This window comes from Eupeodes corollae, chromosome 1, assembly GCF_945859685.1.
Source record: "Eupeodes corollae chromosome 1, idEupCoro1.1, whole genome shotgun sequence".
Lineage (NCBI taxonomy): Eukaryota > Metazoa > Arthropoda > Insecta > Diptera > Syrphidae > Eupeodes > Eupeodes corollae.
This window is the reverse complement of record NC_079147.1, coordinates 182,621,122-182,646,017: the sequence shown is the minus strand read 5'-3', so window position 1 is coordinate 182,646,017 and position 24,896 is coordinate 182,621,122. Positions and strand designations below refer to the sequence as shown.

The window sequence follows — 24,896 nt, the reverse complement described above, 5'->3', positions numbered from 1 at the left end:
TAATAGTTTCTTTTTCTCAAAAAGTAAAAAATTGCTGTTGACCCTTAAACCTTATTACAAAAAGTAAACAAAGTTCTTAGGGGTAAACCAGTGTGAAAATATCATAGTTGTTGGCATATAAGCCTTTTTTGTAAATATAGATACAGTTAAAGCAAATATTTTTTGAAAGAACAGAAGAGATACTTGCTCAAATAATCTTTAATAAATCAGGTACAATTTTGAAGACAAATTGAGTAAACAGGACGCTGCCACACTATTGAAAAAAAATTTGGAAAAAGCCGACTTTATTTGAGAAGTTGTTCAAGATAAGCGCACATATAAACTTCCTTTACTTCCCAACCAACCAACATTTCATAGAACTCCTCCCAATGCAGAACTCAAAGTCCTAAATAACCTTTCATTTCAACTATACTTATGCCTTTCTCTACCAATCTACAATTTCAAGAAAAAAAAATCTTATAATGTATAAATGTATATGCAACACTATAGACACATGTTTAGACGCATTCACGCATAGCCGCGAATTGGAACTAAAATCAACACTTAAAGGTGTAGGCTGTCTGGCCACTCCACATCTATCGACAAGGTCATTATTAGATTAATAACATATAAAAGTCTATCGGTTAGCTGACAAAATTCGTAGTCCACCTCAAGAGCTAAGTGAATTAACAGCCAAAGCCTTCTGCAAGCTCTTAGATCAACCCAAAGAAAAATATCGAATATTAATATCGAAATTAAAAACCAATAAAAATGTTTAACGTAAGTGTGAACCACTCTTTAAATGTCCAACCCTTGGTAAACATTACTTTTTCTGCTCCTATCAGTTTTTTGCATTGCTTGTGATTTTCGGTGCTGCCAGTGCCATTGAATTGCCACTTCTTCCACATGGCCCAGGACCTCTGCTATCGCATGGACCACTCCTATCACATGGACCACTGATTGGCCCATCACCATTGCTCTCACATGGACCACTCATCCACTCGGCCCCCGCTCTCATTGCCAAGCCCATTATCAAGACTGTCGAAGTTGAGGCACCGGCGCACTACGACTTCTCATACTCGGTGCGCGATGACCACACCGGAGACATCAAGAGCCAGACTGAGTCTCGCAAGGGAGATGTTGTCCACGGCCAATACAGTCTCGTCGATGCCGATGGCTATCTGAGGACCGTCGACTACACCTCGGACGCGCATAATGGCTTCAACGCCGTCGTCCGTCGTGATCCCTTGGGACACAAGGTCGTCAAGGCTATTGCCCCAGTTGCTAAAATCATAGCTCCAATCGGCCCCATCGGACCAATAGCCCATTTGGGTGGACCTAGACTACTGGCTGGCCCCATCCATGCTGCCCCCGCTTTGGCTCATGTGTCTGTCCATTCCCCGGGCTACGCTTATTCGCATTAAATTTCTGATAGACCTGTAAATGGATTTTCATAATATTACGCATTCATACGCCGCCGCATCTCATTCACATAAATATTCATATACGTACGTACCTTAAGATGGGAGCCCGCATGCTCCAAGCTGCTAAGTGATTTTTCTTCATAACTAAGTAAGACCGTCTCATCAAATACTTAAAAACTACTATACAATGCATTCATACATACTGTAGATGCATATATCTACATACCTACAATAAAAATAGCAAGATACATAAAATCAAACTTAAAAGTTCTTTTAATTGTCGTATCAGCATTTTCTTGTTTTTAACATGCAAAACGAATTGAGTCTAAAAGAATAAACAATTGGGCCACATAAACAGAAGAGTGAGTTAGGTCTTACGTATGCCGCAAATTTAGTAGGTTTATGGTCAAGGCTATGTTTTGGCTTGTAGCGTGTTAGCACACAACTTGGAGTGGGTCGGTTCCAATTCATAATTTCGTGACGTTTGCTTATTTAATTTTGTTTGTGTTGTTGACAGGTTTAAGATGAGGTTTTTAGTTTGCAAAGTCTAAAGGTGATTTTTGTTTTTTTTTAGCTCTTTTGAAGAACATTTTATCGGTGTGTGATGTTTTTTCGTCTTGCAAGGCGAGAAAGTGATAATGTGTTGTTCAAATGGGTTAAAATGTAGGTCCCCTTTTCCTGCTTAATAAATCATAAGGGAACGTTTGTACTTAAGGACTTAAGGTTCTTACTTTTCTGTCCATTCTAATTTTTGAATAGAATAAGTTGAGCTTTGCTTTCTAGCCTACTCGTATATTTTGCATAGAAAATTGTGAAATTGAATATAAGAGTAGACTCCATAACGAAACAACTAGTGCCATTAAAGAGACAATACTTAAAGGCTGATTTAAGAAAGATTTTAATAAAAGAATTAAAATATTGATGTTGGTAACATAAAATGCATTCATTCAATAAAGCCGACTGCCCGACTTCGATGAAATAGAAAAAGATTACCGTATCTACGCTGAAGTCTAAAGTCGCTGAAGCAGGTCGTTTAAAATTCCAGCTTTTCAAAGCAGTTGTTTATCTGTAAAATATGGTCAATTAAAAGCATGCACTACAGATCCTGAAAAAATACCCAGACCATCAAATCACAAATTGATACCCTCCATAATCGATGTCAAGGCGGCATATGGCAACATCTTCATACAGGAACGCATTGAACAGAACTATTTCTAGTTTTAGAATTCCTGACAAACTGTAAGGAAAATTAGCGCTGCTCTATAAAGGTTGGGAATAACATAATCAAACCTTTTGATGTCAAAAAAAGCTTTAGCCAAGGCGTTGGCTGTATTGTGATTTTTTTAGCGTTATCCTTAAAAGTATAGTGCAGAGCTCCCACCTCAATACTAGAAGCAGTATCTGTCAAAAGTTTATCCCATTACACGCTGTACCGTGCGGAAACTTGCACTATGACAAAAGGTGAAAGCACATTGGGTCGTTTTGAAAAAAAAGTCCCTGAGCTAGATGGAGAAGTATTGTTGGGTGAGTACTATATTAAGTGACTAAGTAAGGTTTAAATTGTAAAGACAAGGACTGAAGTAGTAACAGAATGGAAACATCTTAAGATCAACACGTTCCTGTTAATGATATTGCTGCTGTGATTAAGGAGTTACGAGTAAGGAAGGTTGCTGGACTTCATACTCAAATTTGGAATAAAGTATTCGAAATTTATTATCAACGCCTGTTTAAAATTAAAAGCCTTTAAAGGTAAAATTCTGATAGCTAGATTAAAAGTTTCTTATTTGACCTTTTGAAGTATACGTCAATAAAAGTAAATCAGTCTTAGATAACATTCAGTTTGGTATCCCTCAATTTTCAGCCCTTCTTTCAATTGTATATAATGTTTCCACGTCTGATTTTCCATAGTACCATTTTTTAAAATAGTTATGCAGGCAGATGACACCTTATATTCTCTTCGCATGAATTAATCTAGCCTTTGATAACAATCTTAAAAATTTACTTGAAATTCGAATGAGATATTATCAGAAATGTAAAATTAAACTTGATGCTGGAAAGATAAAACCATAATCTTGTTTTACCAGAAAAAGAAAATGATTGACTTTATCAGGTAACGAACTGAAAGCCAATGAAAAGTTTATAAAATTTGAGTCTAATCAGAAATATATTGGAATAAACTTGACAAATTTTAATGAGCATATTAATAAAAGGAAGTAAATTACCACAATCTTTAAAAAAAATGTTCCTGTAAAATAGAGTTGTCTTCCATCATTTACATGCGATTTAATTAATCACTAAAAAGTTTTTTTAAATTTTGTTTTCTAAAGTTTTTAATTTTTTAAATACATATATACAATTTTCCTTAAAAATAAAGAAAAAATTGAATAAACAAAAATATTCAAATTTACGGACGTTATTCAGAAAAATCGAATTTTCAATATGGTCTTAAAAAAATGAAAAAGACTGTGGGGCGCGACCCACTCCGATAACTTCCAATCAGTGCCCGTGTATCGATTTACTAAAATCTAAACATTATTTTGTGTGAGATAAAAAAAATCAAGATGTATTTTAAGTTTAGAGCTAAAGCGTTTATCAGATTGAAAATTACTAGATGATTATCTTGTGAAGGTTTTTGAAAATATGTAATTATTTTCGAAATGGATACAATAACACTTTGAAAATACTCTCGAGATTATAAGTAGGAGATAAGGTTTCAATGAAATAACAATGGTCGTGCTTTGCTTTTAAAAGAAAGGGATGTTATCAGGAGGGTTAATACCTTTATTAGACTTGCAATGGAAATTTTAAATGATCGAATTAGAAATTTTGGAAGAGGTTACAAAATTATTCCAAATTAACATCAGGTCTAAAAAATAATTGTTTTTTTGTGAAAACATCACAAAATTGCATTTATTATTTTTAATAAAATGTATTGTTTAGGTAAAACAATGTTTTACAGCTGACGCAAGGTTTTTAAGATTTACATTTTTAAGATCAAATTCTAAATTTGGGTTCAAAATTGATAAATACTACTTTGCCATCGTTCTTGAGGCAGTTAAGAACTTTGTTTACTTGGAATCCGATATATGAATGCAAAAAACAACACCAGCGCTGTAATCAAACGAAGAATCACTCTTGCTTACAGCTGTTTCTTTTGGCTAAAAAAAGCATTAAGTAGTAAAGCAATCTCTCGAACCACAAAATTGTGAATAAGACATGAAGAAGCATGGTTATAACAATAAAATGATGAAATAACCTTGGGTTGAAAAGTCTTCTAACTTAGGCCCACAGGACAGCGCAGTAGAGGAACGGTGCAGATCAGGTGGCAAATCAAACTTACTTAGTGACGAACCCATTGAACTTCGCCACAGCCTATAATGACCATTGGGAATCCCTCCAAAGCTTAATTGTGATAACATGCAAGGAATTAATATGGCTGAACTCATAAACGTCAGGCGAAGCCGAAGCTGAAGCTTGTTTGTGTTTCAGCCATAACTTCCACGTTTTAGCTCAATCGAACCAATGGTTTAAGAAGCGGGGCCAGACATACAAAACATTAACTTTGAATTTTTTTCAAACGCAATAATTGTCACGTAAAAATAATAAATAATTTCAGAATTTAAAAAATGTATAATCTCAAATCCTTTCAAAAATAACATAACATAAAATACTACAAACATAAATTCTTCAAATACTCTTATTAATAAAGGCAGTTTTAGTTTTTCCACTTCTGAGATTGAGTTAGCATTGTCTAAGGTTAAGGGTGATAAGCGACGTAATATTGATAGATTTTCACCAATCATTTTACGAATTTGTGCAAATGTGGCATTCGCTGTTCCTTTAAAAATTATTTTTAATCTTTCACTTGCAAATGGCGAGTTTCTAACTGAATAGTTTGAAACGTTCAACAATCACACCTACTTACAAATCAGGAGGTAGGCAAGATGTTTCAAACTATCGTCCAATTATGTAGCTGGTAGATCCACTGAAACTAACCTCACTATTTTTAGTAATTTAGTCTTGAATGCACTTGAGAAAGGTTATCAGTATACAAATTTTGTTAAAGCTTTTGACAGAGTCAATCATGATGCTTTACTCATAAAGATAAATAAAGTAGGATTTTACTTAAACTTTTAAAAATAGCTAAATTCATTCTTAAGTACGTTCGTATAAATAACATTATTTTTGCACCGGTATATGTTAAGTCGGGTGTCCCGCAATGAGGCCATCTTAGTGCTCTTCTTCTTTTGTTGTTTTTAAACGATATTTCTGATATATTTTTAAATTCAAAGTGCTTGATGGACGCGGATGATCTTAAAGTATTTCGCTGTATAAAATCTGAACATGATTGTTTTCTTCTCCAACAAGATCTTGATCTTTTATAGGACTGGTGTTTAGCTAACATTTGAATATTTCCGTTGTCCAATTAATTATATCTATAAAATCAATCATATGCCAATGTCCGTTATAACCTTTAACAAAGATCTTGGTGTGATTTTTGACAAAAAAATTTACTTTGTAAATCATATATATTTTTAAGTTTCTAAAGGCAGTTCAAACACCTCAAAGTGTTTATATTTTCCGTTTGTAATTCTAATCGTGAAAACTGCAGTGTAATCTGAAATCCTTCATATTGTCTTCATTCATTTAGAATCAAAAAGGTTCAAAAACGATTTACGGGAGTTGTAGTAAAAAGACTGCAATGGGACATAGTTCTTCCTACCTATGAAACGAGATGTAAATCACTTGGTATTTTGCCTCTTAGCAAGTTTAAAGAGGTTATGATCATTCATGACATATTAGCAGACCATATTGCTCACAAATCTTAGCTCTAATTGGGATTAATCGTGCGAGATTACTTCGAAACCAATAATTTTTTAATCTTTCATATCATAGAACTGTGAATGGTACCAATGAACCATTATCCAGGTGTTTAAGAGAAACAAATACTGTTTGCGACATGATTGATTTCTATTTTAATAGATATTTATTTAAATCAAATTTATTGTTAACTTTAAATAACTTTAGTAATCACTAAATCACTGTTTAACTTTGTAAACTAAATTATACTAAAAAAGTTGTAAATTGAATTATTCTAAAAAATTTTAAAATTACCAACAATAAATAGTTTGTTTGAAAATCTATTTTGTTAAATGGATTTTTAGTCGAAAACAAATGTTTGACAATTTTAGTAGCACTTTTTAAATTTTTATAAATTGGATAAATGAAATTATTTTGAGAAATATCAAGAACCCAACATCAATTTTTACCAAATTTCTTGTAGATTTTATATTTTTATGAAAAAACGGATTGTTAGATTTTTATAAAAAAAAAACTAAGAAATAAGAAAAATAAGAAATAAGAAATAAGAAAAAATTGAAGACCCTTTTAATTTTTGAAAAGCTATTTGGGTCGAAAATAAATTTTTACCAAGTTTTAGTATTCTTTTTTTTTTTTAGGTTTTAATTTTTTACATGCGAGAGAAAAAGAAATAAAATATCCTATCGAAATAAAGGAGTTGATATTGGAAAAAAGAAGAGCTAGAAGAAAATCCACGAGATTCCCAGATGATAAGGTAGTTTTTAACCGTCTTAACAACGATTAAAAAAAAAAGAATCTGTGAGTTTAAAAATGATTCACTAAGTAGATTCCTGAAAAGCCTGACGACGGATGCTTCTACAGAATACTCCTCATGGAAAGCAGCTAAGCGCCTAAAAAGACCTCAGGCACAAAACCCGCCGATAAAATCTCAAGATGGTAAATGGATCGGAAACCCGACACAAAAGGCTGATCTCTTTGCTGAACATCTCGCGAATGTTTTCAAGCCATTCCCAGCAAGCACAGCTACAGATCCCTTACAGTTTGTTGACAGAAACGACGAATGTGAAATACCTTTTGTCACGCTCAAAGAAGTAAAAAGCATGTGTCAACATAAGTTGTCAAACAAAAAATCACCAGGGTACGATCTTATAACTGCTCAGGTTCTGAAAGAAATGCCTCTTATAGCCTTCAAGAAACTCCAATTTATAATAAACGCATGCCTTAAACTAAGATATGTGCCACATCATTGGAAAATTGCGGAAGTCATTGTTATACCTAAACAAGGTAAGCCACCAACAGAAGTTACATCATACAGACCAATATCGCTTATACCAATCATGGCAAAAGTTTTTGAAAAACTGCTACTTAAAAGGCTTAACAAAATAATTGAAGAAAGAAGACTAATTCCGAGCCATCAGTTTGGATTTAGAAATAAACATTCCACGATAGACCAAGTGCATCGAATTACGGATGTTGTGGAAAAGGCAATTGAAGAAAAACAAGTATGTTCGTCTGTCTTCTTAGATGTTGCTCAAGCTTTTGACAAGGTTTGGCACTTGGGACTTGAGTACAACTGCATAGGGACTTCCCCAGGCAGTACTACGAAATACTGAAATCCTACGTTACGAACCGACTCTTTAGAGTACGGTACTACCAAAATTACTCGGAACTTAAGAAAATTGAAGCCGGTGTACCACAAGGAAGTGTCCTAGGACCAACCCTGTATCTGTTATGTACAAGGGATATTCCAGTGGACATCAACGCTATCATGGCCACCTTTGCTGATGATACTGCAATATTGGTGCCAGATAAATCCGTTACGAAGGCTACAAAAAATAGCGATATACATCGTGACCTTCAAATTGAAATGGTTACAGAAGTGGTTAAGAAACACGCTGTATCACACAATCAGCGACTGCAAAGTCATACTAACTCTGAAATGGAGACAGTATTAAATGTACGAGACAATGTTCGGAGATTAAGAAGAACCAATCCTCATGAGCTGATGGGCTAAAAGCTACGGGAAAGTGTTATAACCTTAAACTTCCCTCAATGCGATTTAAAAATTAAGAAATAAAAATCATTTGTCGATCTTTCATAGATTGGTCCTGATTCACCGGTGGTTTTAGTGCGGTAAGAGTCCCACACTACTCGGCACCGATTCTTACCGAGTGTCTTTTGAAGATTTCCATCGGATAAAAAAAAAAAAAAAATTTACAAAAAAACTGCCAATTGATTTTTCTAAGAATTTTACTGAATGTTGACAACAACGTTTTTTTAAAAAATAAGAGTTTAAACCCTTTATCTAAAAGTTTTGAAAAGATATTTCAGCCAAAAGTCAATGTTTACCAACTTTGAGTAATGTATTTTTAGGTTTGTAATTTTTATAAAAAAAAACTGTCCGTTTGATTTTTCTCAAAATTGTACCAGATGTTAAAAACGTTGTTTTTCATTCCACAAAATTGTTTTGGAGATGAAATCATTTTTATTCGTAAAATTTTTGAGGTGTTAAATTTTTTTTTCAGTTTTTTTGATTTATAAAAAAACTGTTAATTGGGTTATTCCAAAAATTTACTGGTTTGGTATCACGTTACAATACATATTATAAAATTTAATTCATGTCTCTAGCGTCATTGTTTCGTGAGATATTTAGGGTTAACCAACATTTTCCACTTTTTTTAAACTGCTATGGTAAAAAAAAACCACGCAATTTAGTTGAGCGACCGTTTTGCATCTTTCTGTATAAACAAATTTATTTGAAGTCGATATTTTTTCTGGTTCTTGAGCTATAGACAAACTCACGGACGCACAGAAATATTTCTAAAAATCTCTTATTTCGACTCTAGGGACCTTGATACGTCGAGAAATGTCAAAATTTTCAATAACTTTTAAAATTTAAAAAATTTCGTATCTCAAAAACTATCTACATATGTATGTATGGATGTAAAACACATCTTTTGTTTATTTTCTGAAGTCAAAATTTAGTGAACTTAGTGACACAAAGTTCTAACAATAATTGTCTGACTTTAGAAATTAAGCGTAATTGAATGATTTTGTTTAAAAAATGCACGAAATATTTTAAAGAAAATTTCAATATCAAAATCTAGGATCTATCAGTTTCTTAAAAAATGTCTCTAATTTTTGAATCACATGCATAACTGATTTAAGTTATTTTTTTTTATTCTTCCGTTAAGGTTAAAGGTTACGATCGCGTATTAACTTTTAATTAAGGTGTGTACTGGGAATCATTCATATATGTAAATTTAATAGACAATTTATATATATTTTCATTTCTTGCGTTTTTATTAAAATTATTTCTTTTTGTTTTTAAATATTTACAAAATATAACGAGTATTATAATAACTATAAGGGTCTTTCTCTACATACAAAGACAGTGACATAGACAACACGGGACCTCTATTTGAAGCCCTCTTTTTTAATTCCCTATCTGTATATGATGATGTAGCAGAAAATTATGAATTATGATGCATGCGTCCGTCGTGATGGTGATAGTTGTTGTTGTTGCTATTTTTTAGTCGTTGACAAAATGCGTAGATGAATGATGAAATAAATGTAATGAAGAGAAGAGTTGATTAAAATTATAACTTTTCTGACAAGCGTATCATGATGAAACAACAAAAAACTGGTGATTGATGTCGATTTATTTGTACCTAATGCGAGTAGGCATACGATGGTGCATGCACGGATACATGAGCCAGAGCTGGGGCAGCATGAATAGGAGCGGCCAGCAATTTGGGAGCAGCGTAATGCGCAATCGGGGCAGGGTAGTGTGCAATTGGTGCAGGGTAGTGCGCAATTGGGGCAATAACCTTAGCGATTGGGGCAATGGCCTTGACGACTTTGTGTCCCAAGGGATCACGACGGACGACGGCGTTGAACCCATTATGCGCATCCGAGGTGTAGTCGACTGTCCTCAGATAGCCATCGGCATCGACGAGACTGTATTGGCCATGGACAACGTCTCCCTTGCGAGACTCAGATTGGCTCTTGATGTCTCCGGTGTGGTCATCACGCACCGAGTATGAGAAGTCGTAGTGCGCGGGAGATTCAACTTCGATGGTCTTGATGATGGGCTTGGCAATAAGAGCGGGGGCTGAATGGATGAGAGGGCCATGTGAGAGCAGAGGTCCATGTGATAGAAGAGGTCCCGGTCCATGTGAAAGAAGTGGCAATTCAATGGCACTGGCAACTCCGAGAATCACAGTTAATGCAAAGAACTATAAACAAAATTAATTTTGACACTTGGAACTCTTCTCTGTCATATAAATGTCACTTACGTTAAACATTTTGAAATAAGTTTCTTATTGATGCGGCTAAAGGCTCTAAGCTCGGTTATATTGTTGATGTTGTTAATTCACAAAACTCCTGCGGTGGACTACGATTGTGGTCAATTAAACGATCGACTTTTATACGATTATCAAATGGAGAATGGACCAGGTCGATATGTTGGTTGCAATATTGCTCCAGTTGGCTATATGAAAAAAACTGCAATTCACGTGGGGGTAAAGACACAGAGTTAACATGCTACAGGCTCGCTCGCGCTATATACTCGCAGCTCGCTCTTTTTTGACGTTGGTGCGGTTAAGTCTATGCAAGTTTGACTATGTGTTACCTTCTTGTCTAGCTTCACAATCGATTGACGGCGACAACGATGACGACCGACGAACGAGAAGCACGTTGCGCATACAGGTCCTAAAAGGAGTCGAGTTCAGAGATTATTGTGCGCGCACATTATGGACCGTATACCGCACACTCTCCGCATCATAGAGAGGTGTTACCAACGTGTTAGCACCTTTTTGTCCCTCCTTATTCTTCGCCTTTCCAATTCCAAAATTGATGTTGTTTGTAGGTCGTTTGCGCAAAATTAAACATGAGTGCACACAGACACTCCTTTCGGCCTAAGGTGAGTTGAATCGTTCTTCCCGAGTTTTACGTTTTAGAAGTTGACAAAGGGGGGCGTGTTATTTTATTACATCTTCGGGATAGAGACAACCATCCGCCAATTATTGCAAACTTCAACTTGATACATTTTTTACCATGTCAGGACGTTTTTGGTCTAACACAGAGACCGAGATGGAAATAGAGAGGAATCACCTTGTTAGGTACATATGTATGTGTTGCGTGCATAATGCAGAGAGGTCTGTCAAGTCGATTTGGAGATTGCGTGAAATAAACTTATATGTGCGTTACTTTGGATTTGAATACGCAGATTATGCAGAAAATGGATTAAGTGTGGAGGTGCTTAAGAGTTATATGGTTATTTATTTCTTTGAATAGAATTTGTATTCATTTGGTATGCGAAAAGAGCATTTGAATAGAACTGATTATGGTTATATGAATGGAGTACATATCCGACCCTCTTGTGAGCTATACTTTAGAGAAAATACAAGATCGGCAATTCTAATTCTTTGATTTAAAAACAAAATAGAATGAAGTTAATTAAAAAATAATACAAGAAGAGTTTTCACAGAACTTTAAATTAACGTCAATACCAAAGCGAAAAATTGGTAATTTCTTTTATCAAACTTTAGTTAACGTTTAAGCGGTCGGAAGTGTTTAAGTGTCGGAAGAAATGTTTGCGAATTAATTTTAGTTTCGACTACACAATTTATTTACATTTTAAATTCAATTGCATTTTTATTGTAAATTTTCAGAAATATTAAATTCCTTTTGATACACATATGAAAAAATAAAATGTTGATGTCATTCGAAGCTAAAGATTAATAGAACGGCCTTGCAATTTCGCATTCCATGTACTTATAGCACAATAAGAAATTGCCAATAAAACAATCCGCAGTAGTTTGGAAATTGAAAACTCGTTAGAATAATTCCAAACAAAATTGTAAAAGATTTAGCAAAATTTAAACCAAGGGCCTATTTCACCAAATACTTTTGATTTTTCAACTTTGCCGAAAAATAATATACTGCCAAGTAAGGCTTGCTTTACACTACACGGTTTTGACCATACGTTATAAACCGGATCAATGGCTAATTGCACATTATATGGTTTTAACCATACAGTAAAACACGATATATGCAGGGTTCTTGTGCTTATAGTTTACTTTTTCACAGGTTTAGTTCGAACGAGTAAAATCGTATAAATCCTCACGTACGCCACTAAGCTTATCGCGCCGTCCGGCTGCCGTATACTGTAGTGGCAGTAGACGATTGCTACACGGCGCGGCGCCAGCATTTTGCCGTGACCGTATAATTTGCATCATGTTTGAAGAAGTACGGTCCAATGATGCCACCAGCCCACTACCGCCCCAAACTGTGACTTTTTCTGGATGTATTGGTAGCTCTTGCAATGCTTCTGGCTGATATTCACTCCAAAGTCGACAATACTGCTTATTTACGTACCCATTGAGCCAAAAATGAGCTTCGTCGCTGAACACAATTTTTCGGAAGAAGCACTCGATACATTTCTTAACAGAGCACGCCTTTTGATAATACAATTCAACAATTTGCAAGGGTTGTTTATTTGTAAGACGATTCATGGTTAAATTATAGACCAAACTGAAGATGTTTCACAGTGAAACACAAGAAAAAACGTGAGTCAGCTGTTTAAATTAGTGTTGCCAAAAAGATAAAGCTAAAAAATCACTCTTCATATAAATTATTTTACAACTACTCTGAAAAAGAAACTTTTAATGTTGATTTAAACTTTCAAGTTATATTGAAGGATTTATACGATGTCCATGGATTAAAAAACTTCCACAAAAATACCCCAAAATTCAAAATTCATGCTCTTGGTAAATTCGTGAAAGTTATAGGCTCTGAACTTTACAAATTTGAATTTGGTGAAACCTAATTTGTGAAGTTGCAAAGTGTAAAGTTTTTGGTGAAATAGGGCCCAGCTCTCGGCATCTTTGTTTTCGAAGAACAATTTAATTATTATAATGCTTTAATTTCATGTTGATCATTTTATCAAAATGGTTACTTAGTGATTTTCATTTTATTGATCTTGGGATTCTAGAAGAACATACAAGAGTCACAAATGGGAATAAAATGTTTTGTTAATGTACTCAAAAAAAGTATTTTTCACTTAGCAATGAAGTGATAGCAGCTAACAACATAATTAATTCGGGAGTCAACTATGGAGAATTTTGAGCAACAAAGTATCGTAAGTCCCGCAGCAGCTGCGAAGGTTTTGAAAATGTTGATTGTAGCACTCTTAACAAGATTGTTTGTTGGTGGTTTTGATGGTTTAAGTTTTAAGGCGATGAATGGTGCTGCTCTTGTTGAAAGTGAATTTTCCATTAAAACTAGTTGTTACCACAAGTGATTTTATCAATTTTCCGGCCTCACATCGAATTTATGTTTGATACAATTTTGATGTGAGGCGAGTGTCGGAACCGTTTCTTCCTCTTCCTCGTCCATACATCTTCTGCAAAAGTCATTTGAGAATACGCCTAGTCTCGTGGCGTGCTTTCCTATTAGACAGTGTCCGGTTATGACACCTATTATCGAGCTTATATGCGATCTGCTTAAAGAGAGCAAGCACCTTGAACGTTTTAAATCCAGTGCTGGCCAGATGTTTTTTGTGGCTTGACACGTGGAGATGTTGTTCCACCTGGTGCCTGCCCTCCTCGCAGCGTCTTGCATTAGCAACAGTTTAGAAGTAGCGATTGGTATGCCAGTACTTGCCGAACGTGGTAGGATGGGCTGTACTGTACCGTTCCTGGCGAGTTCATCTGCCTTACAGTTACCTGGAATGTCTCTATGGCCCGGCACCCAGCAAAGGTGAATATTAAACTGTTGCGCCATCTCCATTAGAGATGATCGACAGTTATGGACTTTTATAGAGTTTGTAGAGACAGAGTCCAGAGATTTGATAGCGGCCTGGCTGTCAGAGAAAATAAGGATATCAGATGTTGATATCACGTTTTCTTTGAGCCAAGACAAGACTTCCTTAATCGCCAAAAGTTCCGCCTGGAACACGCTTCAATTATTGGGAAGGCGGAATGAGAGACTTAATTTCAGTCGTTCAGAGTACACACCTCCACCAACCCCTTCTTTGGTTTTTGAGCCATCTGTGTAAAAATGGATTAACTCATCCTCCAAGAATGTAATATCCTCCCAAAAAGATCTGGTAGGTTTAGAAATCTGAAAGTTTCTGTCGAATTGTAGTTGGGGGATGGTGTAGTCTGTGTGTGTTTTGGAATTGATTCTAAGTACCTTAGAATTACGGAGTGGCCAATGTTGTTGTTAGTCCACTGCGACGAAGCATTGAGGTGAATAGCAGAGCTTGCAGCTATTTGTTTGCTAAATATGTCAAGAGGTGTAAGGTAGAGCAAGGTGTCCAGTGCTGCAGACGGGGTCGTGCGAAGCGATCCGCTTATACAAAGACAGATTGATTGAAATTAGGACAAATTTTACCTATCCCTACAAACACAAGTGGAGATTAATTTACATCAATCTAAATTTTGGCCTTTCTATCCACAGTTTTTGAAAAACTGTTTCACAAACAAATCAGTGTCGACCTTAGTTCAAATATAAAAAACTTCGCTCAGGCAATCCAGACTTAGGCTCAAAGACAGTTATATCATAGAATTATTGAGCGCCACACGTGACGCAATACTACACTACATTGGGTTTTATGTTGCTTCACTTTTGTGAAAAGCTTATGTGACATTATAACTTTTCATCAGGCTCTAAAAAGTTATTTTTTCCTACATTACTAATAAATAACAAGTAGTTTAAGATAGTGACAAGTTGTCTCGATTATTGGTGTGGCCCAAGATTCCATGCTTGGGCCTCTATGGTTTTCGATTTACTTTAATGATCTTAAATTTAAAATAAGGAATTGTTCGTGGCATATGCACTGTGATGACGTACAATTTTAATGTAGCTGTCCAAACCCGTAATGTAATGGTTAGTGCGTTAGACTGGCGAGCCAGAACTCTTGGGTTCAAACTTTGCTTTTGCCATCTAAATTTTTTTGTTTTTCCCACGGGTACTGCCTCTTGTGAGGAATTGACAAATCCTCCAAGAGTAATTCTTGTCATGAAAAGTGTCTTCTCAAATTAGCCGTTCGGATTCGCCTTAAAACTGTATAGGTCCCTTCTGTCCCTGGTTGGGAGTCGTAAGTCACTAGGTCCTAGTTCTCAATGGACTGTTGCGCCATCTTATTTATTTATTTGTCCTCTTGGACTCAACTAGTGAATTGGGCTAAATGTCTGGTTATTTCTGGAAAGAAAAAAATTAGATGCCTCTTATTTTCCCTTGATCTAGCTGAGCAGTAATGACTAATGAGGATCTTTCGTTGAAACATCCTGCATGGCAGTGAATTTCGTTTCTTCGTGGCTGTACAGCTTACCGAAGTCCTGTTTCTATATCCTAAACATTCACAGACGTGGTACTATTACGTTCCTACATTCTCCTTTGTAGCCTTCAGTTCGAGGATCATAAGTTTGTGAATTTAGTTTTTCCTGTTGGTAAAGCTTTCGAACCTCATACTTCTTCTTTACCTCTCGACCAAATGATAGTTAAAATGAGTCCTAGTTTTTTTCTCAGAACCGAAAATTTGACATCCTCCATTTTTGTTATTTTTAAGCTCTTTTAAAATATCAGGTTTGTTAAACTTGTGGTTTCCAATCTAGCAATCTAGGAGTAGGATTTTTGATAGCTTTCATTGAATCACTTTAGTTTGATATTTTATAATAAATACTTCTGAACAACTTTCGCAAATAACCAAAAACCGCGTCCAATATTCGGTTGACAAAATTGCTAAGCAGGCTCGGTATTCTAACAACCATGAATCGGTTTCGCCCCATTTTACTCTAGTGGAAAATTCACAACGTAATCTCAGAAACTCCATACTGTGCGCACCAAAGGCGCTACTGCTGCGGTAGAGTAGAGTACGGAAAAACACCCGAATATGAGTCCTTTCCCAACGTGCAACCATTAGAGCCTCCAAAATCCAAGTCGTGGAAAAATTGAAGCCAAAAAACGATCACGTGATACGCTACGTTCGATGAATAAGTCCTAAATTAGATGGTCGCTGATCCCGGTTTTCACAAGAACCTTTTGTTCATCGATGAAGCTTAGTTTTAGTTGAATGGATACGTTAATAGACAAAATTGTGGAATTCGGAGAAATCATAATCCACAAGCCCCTGTTGAGGCGCCGCCCGACGCTGAGTTATATTATCAAAAAGTCACTGTTTTGTGCTCTATGGGCAGAGGGAATCATTGGTCCATATTAGTCCAAAAATCAATTCGGCCATAAAGTAACAGTTAATTGGCAATACTGTAGAGCCATGATTATTGATTTTGTTCCAAAAAGACGGCTCTAAATGCTACACAACCAACGAGACAAGCAATTTATCGTAGGATACTTTTAGTGATCGCACTATTTCGCAACGTAGAGCATTTAACATTTGGAAATAGTGAAAGGCATACTAATTTTTTTTAGAAAATAGGACGTTATTTTTACTCTGCTTTTAAAATATTATTTGTAACAACATATTTTTTAAGCATATAAATAAGTTTTATTTTACAGAATTTATATTTATTTAATCATAATTTGCCACACCCACAAAAATAACATGCTATTGAGTTTTATAGGTAATGTGCATTAAAATCATAATGACAAAATTACAATCTTTTCTTAGATTTAATTTTAATATGTTTGTGTATTTTCAAGCCTGTTTTTATTAAAACTCCTTAACACAAGACTTAAGCCATGTTCACACTTTCGTAAATATACAAACTTAAGTAAAATCTGACCCTGGATTGAGTCTTGCGATACGCATTCGTTTTTAATTTGTGTCTTTCTTAACTACTAAATTAAGTACAAATATTCGGAACGTCAAGACCTGTCTATTTTTATGTGACTCCACCCTTTATATGATGTTAAATTTTAGTTTGTGTAATAAGTAAAAATTATAAAAACGGATTGATTTTCAAAATTTTAAAAGTTGTTTTCTGGTTTCAAGTCTTTTTTTTTCTATTTTCCTTCAAAATCAAAAAAATGCTCGTAATTCACAAGAAGTCTGCAGAGCAGTATATGAGTAAACTTACTCTAAATCTTCAAGTTAATAATAAATAATTCTGCTCTCGTGCCTCACTGGCTTAATTAGAAGCAGCACACTTTACCACAGATACTTAATACTCAGAAGTATAGGTCCTAATGTATAATTCAAAGAAACATTAACCAAAAAAAAGAACATAAATCAAAATCCCGCAAACTTGTTTATACTCAAGTACGAGTACCATTGCTTTTTGATTGCACTAGGATCGGAAAATAGTGATAAATGCTGACTTAGTGACATAGCCATTTCCAGTCCTCAGAAATGTGGGTTGTGCTGCGTTGGAATTGAAGTTTAAGCTGGAACTGGGGTTCGTTACGCACAATTTTCGTTGTCTTGTGCAATTATTGACTCGCCGCGTCGGTCACACTGATTCAATAATTTTTACTTTTTGTTGAAATTTTTTAGGTAAACTTGTGTCGCTGTCGAGGAGGCGATTGTTATCGGGTGTATCCAGCAGTGATTTATAGAAGTATCAAAGCTGGACAAATTGTTCTGATATGAAAATGAAAGAGAGAGAAAGATAAAGAGTGACGTTTCGATTGTCAAATGTGAATGTTTTGTGACAATTGTCATTGTGAATCATTACGCTTTGAACTGTTAAGATGATTGTTATCGGCCTCTGACAGCCATGAATCAAGTGTCAAATTTTGACGTTTCAAATGCCAAAAGTAATGGTTTGACACATTTAATCAAAAATAATAATTTCGAATCCCTAGTTGACGTTCCCTCGACATAATACGAAAGTTATACACACACATTTTCATCTGAAATAAAACGAGAAAGGTATGTCATGCCTCAGGGTATTTGACAGTTCCCCCTACCCCATTGACAATTGTGAATGGTTAGTCTTATTGGAGATTGAGGTAAAGGACCATAGTAAGTGGTATACGTGCGTTGGTTGTTGGCCGCGTCGGTCGCTGGCGTCGTCATTGCGTAATCTGTGCGCTATGCTGTATCTGAATCTGAGTGTGCCCTACTCAACTATGTGGACTTGAAATAGGTGGAGTGTTTGTGTGAACTAACAATGATCGCCACTTGGACATTTATTTGTTTAACTGTCAGGTATTTTGTTTAACGTTGTTTTGTGTCTTAGACATTCTGTTGGCATTTTACCAATCTTTTGTGCAGATATATACTATGAACATATATTCAAGGCTTAACGAGGTACATTTTTCGTTTTTAACAAAACAACAACAAAAACACAGAAACCAGTTGACATGACAGTTTTGTCAATGAAGTATAGTGCAGCTAAAGTTAGGCTTTAAAGTGCGTTTTTATGACCTAATTTTATATACCTAATGGTTTTTTATTTTCATACATATGTTCTATACATAGGTAGTCGTATATAAGTAGAATAATTGAATTATTGAAAGTTAATTGTAAATGGATAAATATGGTATAACAGTTATTTGTGCCTCGTGCGATGGTTAAATTTCAATTTTCTTGTTCTTTTATAGTTTCATTGAATTTTTAATGATCGTAAAATAATTGGGTGACAAAAGAAAAAGCAATAAATTGGATTGACAAGGTACCAACCTACCTTAAAAAGAAAAAGAATGGTGAAACAGAGATTTTTGTAAATTGCTTTAAATTTAAGAAAGGTTAACTATTTTGGAAAGCGACAGTGTCATGGAAATAACGTGTAAAGTTATGTATAATATTCATGAGCTCATTAATTCTGATTTTGACAACATTTTCCATTGGGGAACCAAAATTCTTGTGGAATTTAATGTTTCCAAAGCCCAATGCTGTATTCTATCGCAAAAGCACAACTCTCAGCCTCGAGGAGATTGAACTGTTTTTAGTTAGTTCTAGGCTTGTAAGTCACAAACCATATTTTATGGAGTGGTCAGATATTTGACATTTCCAAAAATGCTGCTTCGAGTTTAGGTTTTCTCCGACGATGCAAGAAGTTTTATTATTAATTTCTCATAGGAAGTTATTGTAATGGTTCCGATTTGTCAAATTGAAAATTTTGACATTTCTCGACGTTTCAAGGTCCCTAGAGTCGAAATAAAAGATTTTTAGAAAGATGTATGTGCGTGCGTGTGTACGTACGTTCGTACGTCCGTACGTTAGCGACGTTTTTTTCGTCCTCCATAGCTCAAGAACCAGAAGAGATATCAATTTCAATTAAATTTTGTTATACAGATAATAAGGCAGAAAGATGAAGAAAGGGCTCTCAAGAAAATTGCGTAGGTGTTTTTTTTACCATAGCAGTTTGAAAAAAAGGTGAAAATTTTGGTTAACCAAATATCTTACGAACCAAAAACGCTAGAGACTTGAATTAAATTTTATATAAAATATTGTAAAGTGATACCAAACAGGTATATTTTTTGAAAAAATCAATATAACGGTTTTTTTAATAAATCAATAAAACTGAAAAAAAAATTTGTCACCTCCAAAATTTTACGACTGAAACATGATTTCAACAATTTTGTGCAACGAAGAAAAATGTTTTTGACATCTGATAAAATTTTGAGAAAAATCTAATTGACAGTTTTTTTATAAAAAATAAAAATCTAAAAAAACATTACTCAAAGTTCGTAAAAATTGAATAGCGATTCAAATATCTTTTCAAAAACTTGAAGTTTAGGCTTTAAACTTATTTTATCTTATAAGAAATATTGTTTTCAACATTTTCAAAAATGTTGAGAAAAATCGAATTGACAGTTTTTTTACAAAAAATAAAAACCTAAACAAAAATTTATAAAAGTGGATAAAAATTGATTTTCGACTCAAATATCTTTTCAAAACTTGGAGATATTGGCTTTAATTCACTTTTATCTTTCAAAAAATCTTGTTGTCAACATTCAGTTAAAGTTTGAAAAAAATCGAATTGACAGTTTTTTTTACAAAAAATAAAAACCTAAAAAAAATTATAAAAGTTGGTAAAAATTGATTTTCGACTCAAATATCTTTTCAAAACTTTGAGATCGGAAAAACCCAACGTGATTTTAATGGGGTTTTTGTGAGTATTGAGGCAGAGGCGGCAAAAATGGATTTAGCGGTTAATGAGAGCAAAACAAAGTACATGCAGTCGCCTAGAAAGGGCCTACAACACCGACGTCTTGGTCTAAACGTCACCATCGACACACATAACTTTTAGATAGTCAAGGACTTTGTCTACCTAGGCTCCACTTTAAACGCAGAAAGCAACACCAGCGCTGAGATCAAAGGAAGGATAACTTTCGCTAACGTTAAAGTCCCCCCTTGAAGGACCGCAGTAGAGGAAGACCCCGGATCAGGTGGCGCGCACCACTCGAAAGTGACCTTACCCAACTTGGAGCGCGAAACTGGAGACATCTAGCTAGGGACCGAGCTTGTTAGAGAAGTTTGTTGGGTGAAGCACTAGTTCACACAGGACTGTAGCGTAAGTAAGTAGGGAAAGTACTCAATGTGTTATAGGCTTTTGCTACCACTTTTAAATCCTATTTTATAGTCCACGAAAAAAATTCAATACGTAGAGTTCTTAAGCTTTGGCTATAAAAACTTATATTAGGAAAATAACGTTATAAGGGTATTTGTATGTAGGGATTGGACTATTATTTGAGCATTTATTTTTATGCGTTATTACTTTTGACAGTTTCTTGAATCTCAATGGATGTGTTAGTAAAGTAGTGTCCAACGTACAACATACTATGATGTGATTTTAAGACACAAGGAGAACTCTGATATTTCGAAAAAATATCTTTTCAATATATTTTAACTAATTTCTACTAATTTAAATACTTATAAACTTCCCATAGGAAGTTATTCCAATGACCTTTTTTGTGAATGCATGATTTCAATTTTTGAGTAGCCCTTCAAAATTGTGTTATTTCTCCATATTAACTGCAGTATCAAGTCAAACCAAAAGATGTTTGTTGGTAAGTCTTTGATAAAAGGTAGAGATAAGAAATTTAAATCTTTTTATTTTGAATTAATTGTAAAACTAAAAACAAACGTTCGAACAAAATTCATTGAGTTCTTATTTTCTTTAGCTCCCATTTACAAAGAAGAAAACATGAAAACAAATTAAATATAAATTACACCTTGTATTTTCAGAAAATTGTTGATTTTTTTTCCAGTTGAAACTAGTTCTGGAGAATATTTCACTTTTTACTTTGGAAATTTTAACTCTTACTTTGCAAATTACGTTTCACCAAACTCAAATTTGCTGAGTGCAAAATCTTTTCTGAAAAGTTTTATTACTTTCCAAAGCATTTGTTCCTTATGATTAGGATTTTGAAAAGCTTTTAAAATAAAATGCACGACTGGGTCGCACGAACTTGCTCCTGTATGCTAAGAGTCTGTTTAAAAAAGTACTTATATAAGATTTAAAAATACCTGTAAAATAAGTTTGTCTTCAAAGATATAAATGCGTTTTAATTTGTCAAAAAAAAAACTTGTTCCTTCAAAACTTTTTTGCTTTAGATAGCTTTATTGTAATTTCATATTAGAAGAACCAGGATGGAAAATAAATAAGATAAGAAAGAGGCAGACCATGAATGCTTAAATTGTAAACCGATCGCCTATTGGTTGTGTAGTTAGGTAACAGGTAGATGTCTAAAACGAATAAAGGATAGTTCATTGGCGTGCTTAGCTTTATGCAGATAGATAGATCAGGACATGTTTATGATGATAATGAAGGAATGTTATTGGTAGCTAAAAGGTATATACTACATTCCTTCTTTACTACAAGTTTTCAGCGCAAACATGGAGTCTTTACGTTCAGTTTATTTATTTTGTTAAAGTTTAAAAAAATAACAAGCATACGAACAGGTACAAGAAATTGCTATTCATTTGTTGTTTACAGTCAGGCTTTTGTGCGCTTTGGATTTTAGTTATGAAGTGACACGTAAGCAGTAGTTGTAGAAGTTGTATGTAATACCTTTATAAATAGGTATTCTAATAGAAAATACATATACTCTTTCTGGCCCGTTTCTTTAACTTGTACTAAGTATTTATTCTTTTATATAGGCGAAGGAAGAAATCATGTGTGAAACAACCTTATTCGTAAAGAATAATGTTTTAAAATCACAAATACAGGCATTTCCACAGAATCTTTCATTTTCAACAATTGAAATTTTTTTTTTTTTTATTTTGAGGCACATCTATAAACAAACATTTTCTTGGTTGTTTATCATCTAAATAACAAGAAAATACTTGCGTGATTCATTTTGAAACATCGTTAATAAATATCTTCAGTTCTGTGCAGTGCAGTGGAGATGTGTGCATTCAATGAAAAACTCTCATTTCATACAAAAATTTGATTTTGTACTGCCGTACAAACTTTGAAACTTAAAAATTTCGATCAACGGCTTTTTTTTACTATTGATTATTCGTAAAATTATCATTCACAATCATTTATTTTTCTGTAAGATCTTATCAATAGGTGTGCCGCTAAAAAAATCACATATTCTATACCAATCACGTTTTCAATTTTAAACTTTAAAATTACATTATTTATTTTTAAATAGAGGCACATGATCCAATTATATTTAAATTGATTTATTGATTGATAGAGAATAATATAAGCCTATAAAATTCTACCAGAATCGATCGTTGAGAAAGTTATATAGAGAAAAAGATCATATTTTAATATTTGTAAAAACGGAGGTACTCTAATTTAATTGCTTTGTACTATTTTTTAAATGGTAGCACACCTTTCTTTCGAGGTTTTTTTATCAGTGTATATTATAAATTATTATAAATTAATGATGTTAAGTTGGGTCAAAGGTCGTTGAAATGTTTTTTGTTTATAAAACTTAATAAATTTGCATCTGGTACGCTTGAAGTTTGCAATATTTAAGCCTATTTTTTATTAATTTTAATTAAAAATTTTAATCCAATCAAGTCAAAAGTAGGTTATATAATTGAAATAAGTCATGATACGAAAATCTATCCACTTAAAAAGTGCCAATTTCATTTCTAAGGCTTAATATACTGTGGTAACATGAAAGTTAAAAATACTGTAGAAATGCCCATATACAAAGTTACCAAGATATTACTTCTTGATAGACACTTTAAAACAGATTGTTGATTAAATATATCATATCCGATACAGTTGCGCTACATGGGCGGCCATATCGTTTGTATTTGCAATAATTTTAGTTATAAAAATACATAAATATGTGCCAAATGCACTAATTTAGATAAAAGCTAGGAATGTAATTACAATTTTGTTAAAATAATGCGCTCTTTCGGGCTCATGCACAGTTAAAATATTAAAAAAAAAAAAAACTATTTGAATATTCAAAATTTCGCCCGAAAAATAAGTTTGTCTTCAAAAATTTAAACGCCATTTTATAAATAAAAAAACATTTGATTTTTCAATTTTTTTTTTTGAAAATCGTTAGAGCGGTTTTTTTTTAAATTAATTTTTTATATATAAAATTTTTCAATTTTGTTCTAAAAATATTTTTGGTACGCAGTTGTTTAGAGATTTTTAATATACGCTATGCGTTTGAATTTCGTAAAAAAATGTTGACCTGTTTTTGAGATAACGAATTTTGAAAAAATGAAATTCAATATTTTTTTAAAAATCCAAATAACAAAAAATTGCACTTTTGATAATCAAATATTGTTAAAGCAATATAAGAGCTTATTCAGAAAAAAAATTAATGAAATCGGTTTATAAATTGCTGAGAAAATTAAAAAACAAAATAACGGTTCTATGAGCGGTACCTTTCCTGAGCAATAAACAAATTTGTTTTTCTTATTAAAAACAGCCAAATTAAAAAATTAAATTTTAGAGAAAATTTAAAGAACATCTATCGGTTTGTTTTTGAGAAAATTCGAATTTTATTTTTTTGACCAAAAAAATTGTATGGTGGCCACTGTTAGTTTTGATCTTAAAAAAAAAATTAAAAAAACGCCTAACGCGAATCTGCTCAAAACCTTAACTTCCAAGTTTGGACTCAATCGAAGCAATGGTTTAGGCTGTAGGAGCGTGGACAGACAGACAAAACCGACCGGACGGAATCGCGGGACCCACTTTTTTCGACTTCTCTACCATCGTAATATCAAGTTTGATTAAAATCTCGAGTTCGAAATTTTGCACGAATGCAAAACTTGCCATATAGTTCCTATATGTCGCAAGTAAAATATGAAAAGATACATTTTTATTTGCAAATAAGAGTTTTTTTTGTTGTCAAAAACTAACAAAAAAAAATTATGCACCGTTTAGAAAATGAAGAAGTAAGTAATAGTTAATAAGGGATATGGTCTATTTTTTTTTTTTTTTTTTTTTTCAAATTTTGACGAATTTATCAAAGAACATGAAATTTAAATCTTAGGGTTATAGCTTTTTTTTAATCGCTTCTTTTGAAAATCTTTTAGTTTTGAAGAATATTTTGAAAGCGAAGAAGTTATTAACGGTGACGAAAGAGAAGTGAAACTTTAAATTAATATCGATTTCGGAAATGATTTTTGGACAAAAGAGAGTTTTCGTTTAACAAAAAGTCCAAAAAGTTGTCCAAAATTGGAAATAAACTTTAATTCAAAAGCAATATGCCCTTAAGTCCCTTGAAAACTAGTTTTGGGTACAAAGTTAGTAAAGAAATTGTCTCCAGAGTAGTTATCCAGTATTATCATTGATGAGTTATCCATTTGCTGTCAGACATATCCCAAAA

At 33.7% G+C, this 24,896-nt stretch overlaps 2 protein-coding genes across 2 annotated transcripts; one reads left to right on the top strand and one right to left on the bottom strand.

Annotated features, from left to right (window-relative positions):
* The first annotated feature begins 647 nt into the window (after positions 1-647).
* Positions 648-1,663, top strand: LOC129940482 (larval cuticle protein A2B-like). The gene is made up of 2 exons (XM_056048833.1): positions 648-759; positions 825-1,663. Exons 1-2 carry the CDS (start codon positions 751-753, stop codon positions 1,401-1,403), a joined length of 588 nt encoding a protein of 195 aa, XP_055904808.1. The 5' UTR covers positions 648-750; the 3' UTR covers positions 1,404-1,663.
* Positions 1,664-9,491: 7,828 nt separating this feature from the next.
* On the bottom strand, positions 9,492-10,632 carry LOC129940337 (larval cuticle protein A2B-like). Its single transcript, XM_056048643.1, has 2 exons — positions 10,523-10,632; positions 9,492-10,462 (listed from the first exon to the last, which is right to left on the bottom strand). Exons 1-2 carry the CDS (start codon positions 10,529-10,531, stop codon positions 9,896-9,898), a joined length of 576 nt encoding a protein of 191 aa, XP_055904618.1. The 5' UTR covers positions 10,532-10,632; the 3' UTR covers positions 9,492-9,895.
* Positions 10,633-24,896: the final 14,264 nt, after the last annotated feature.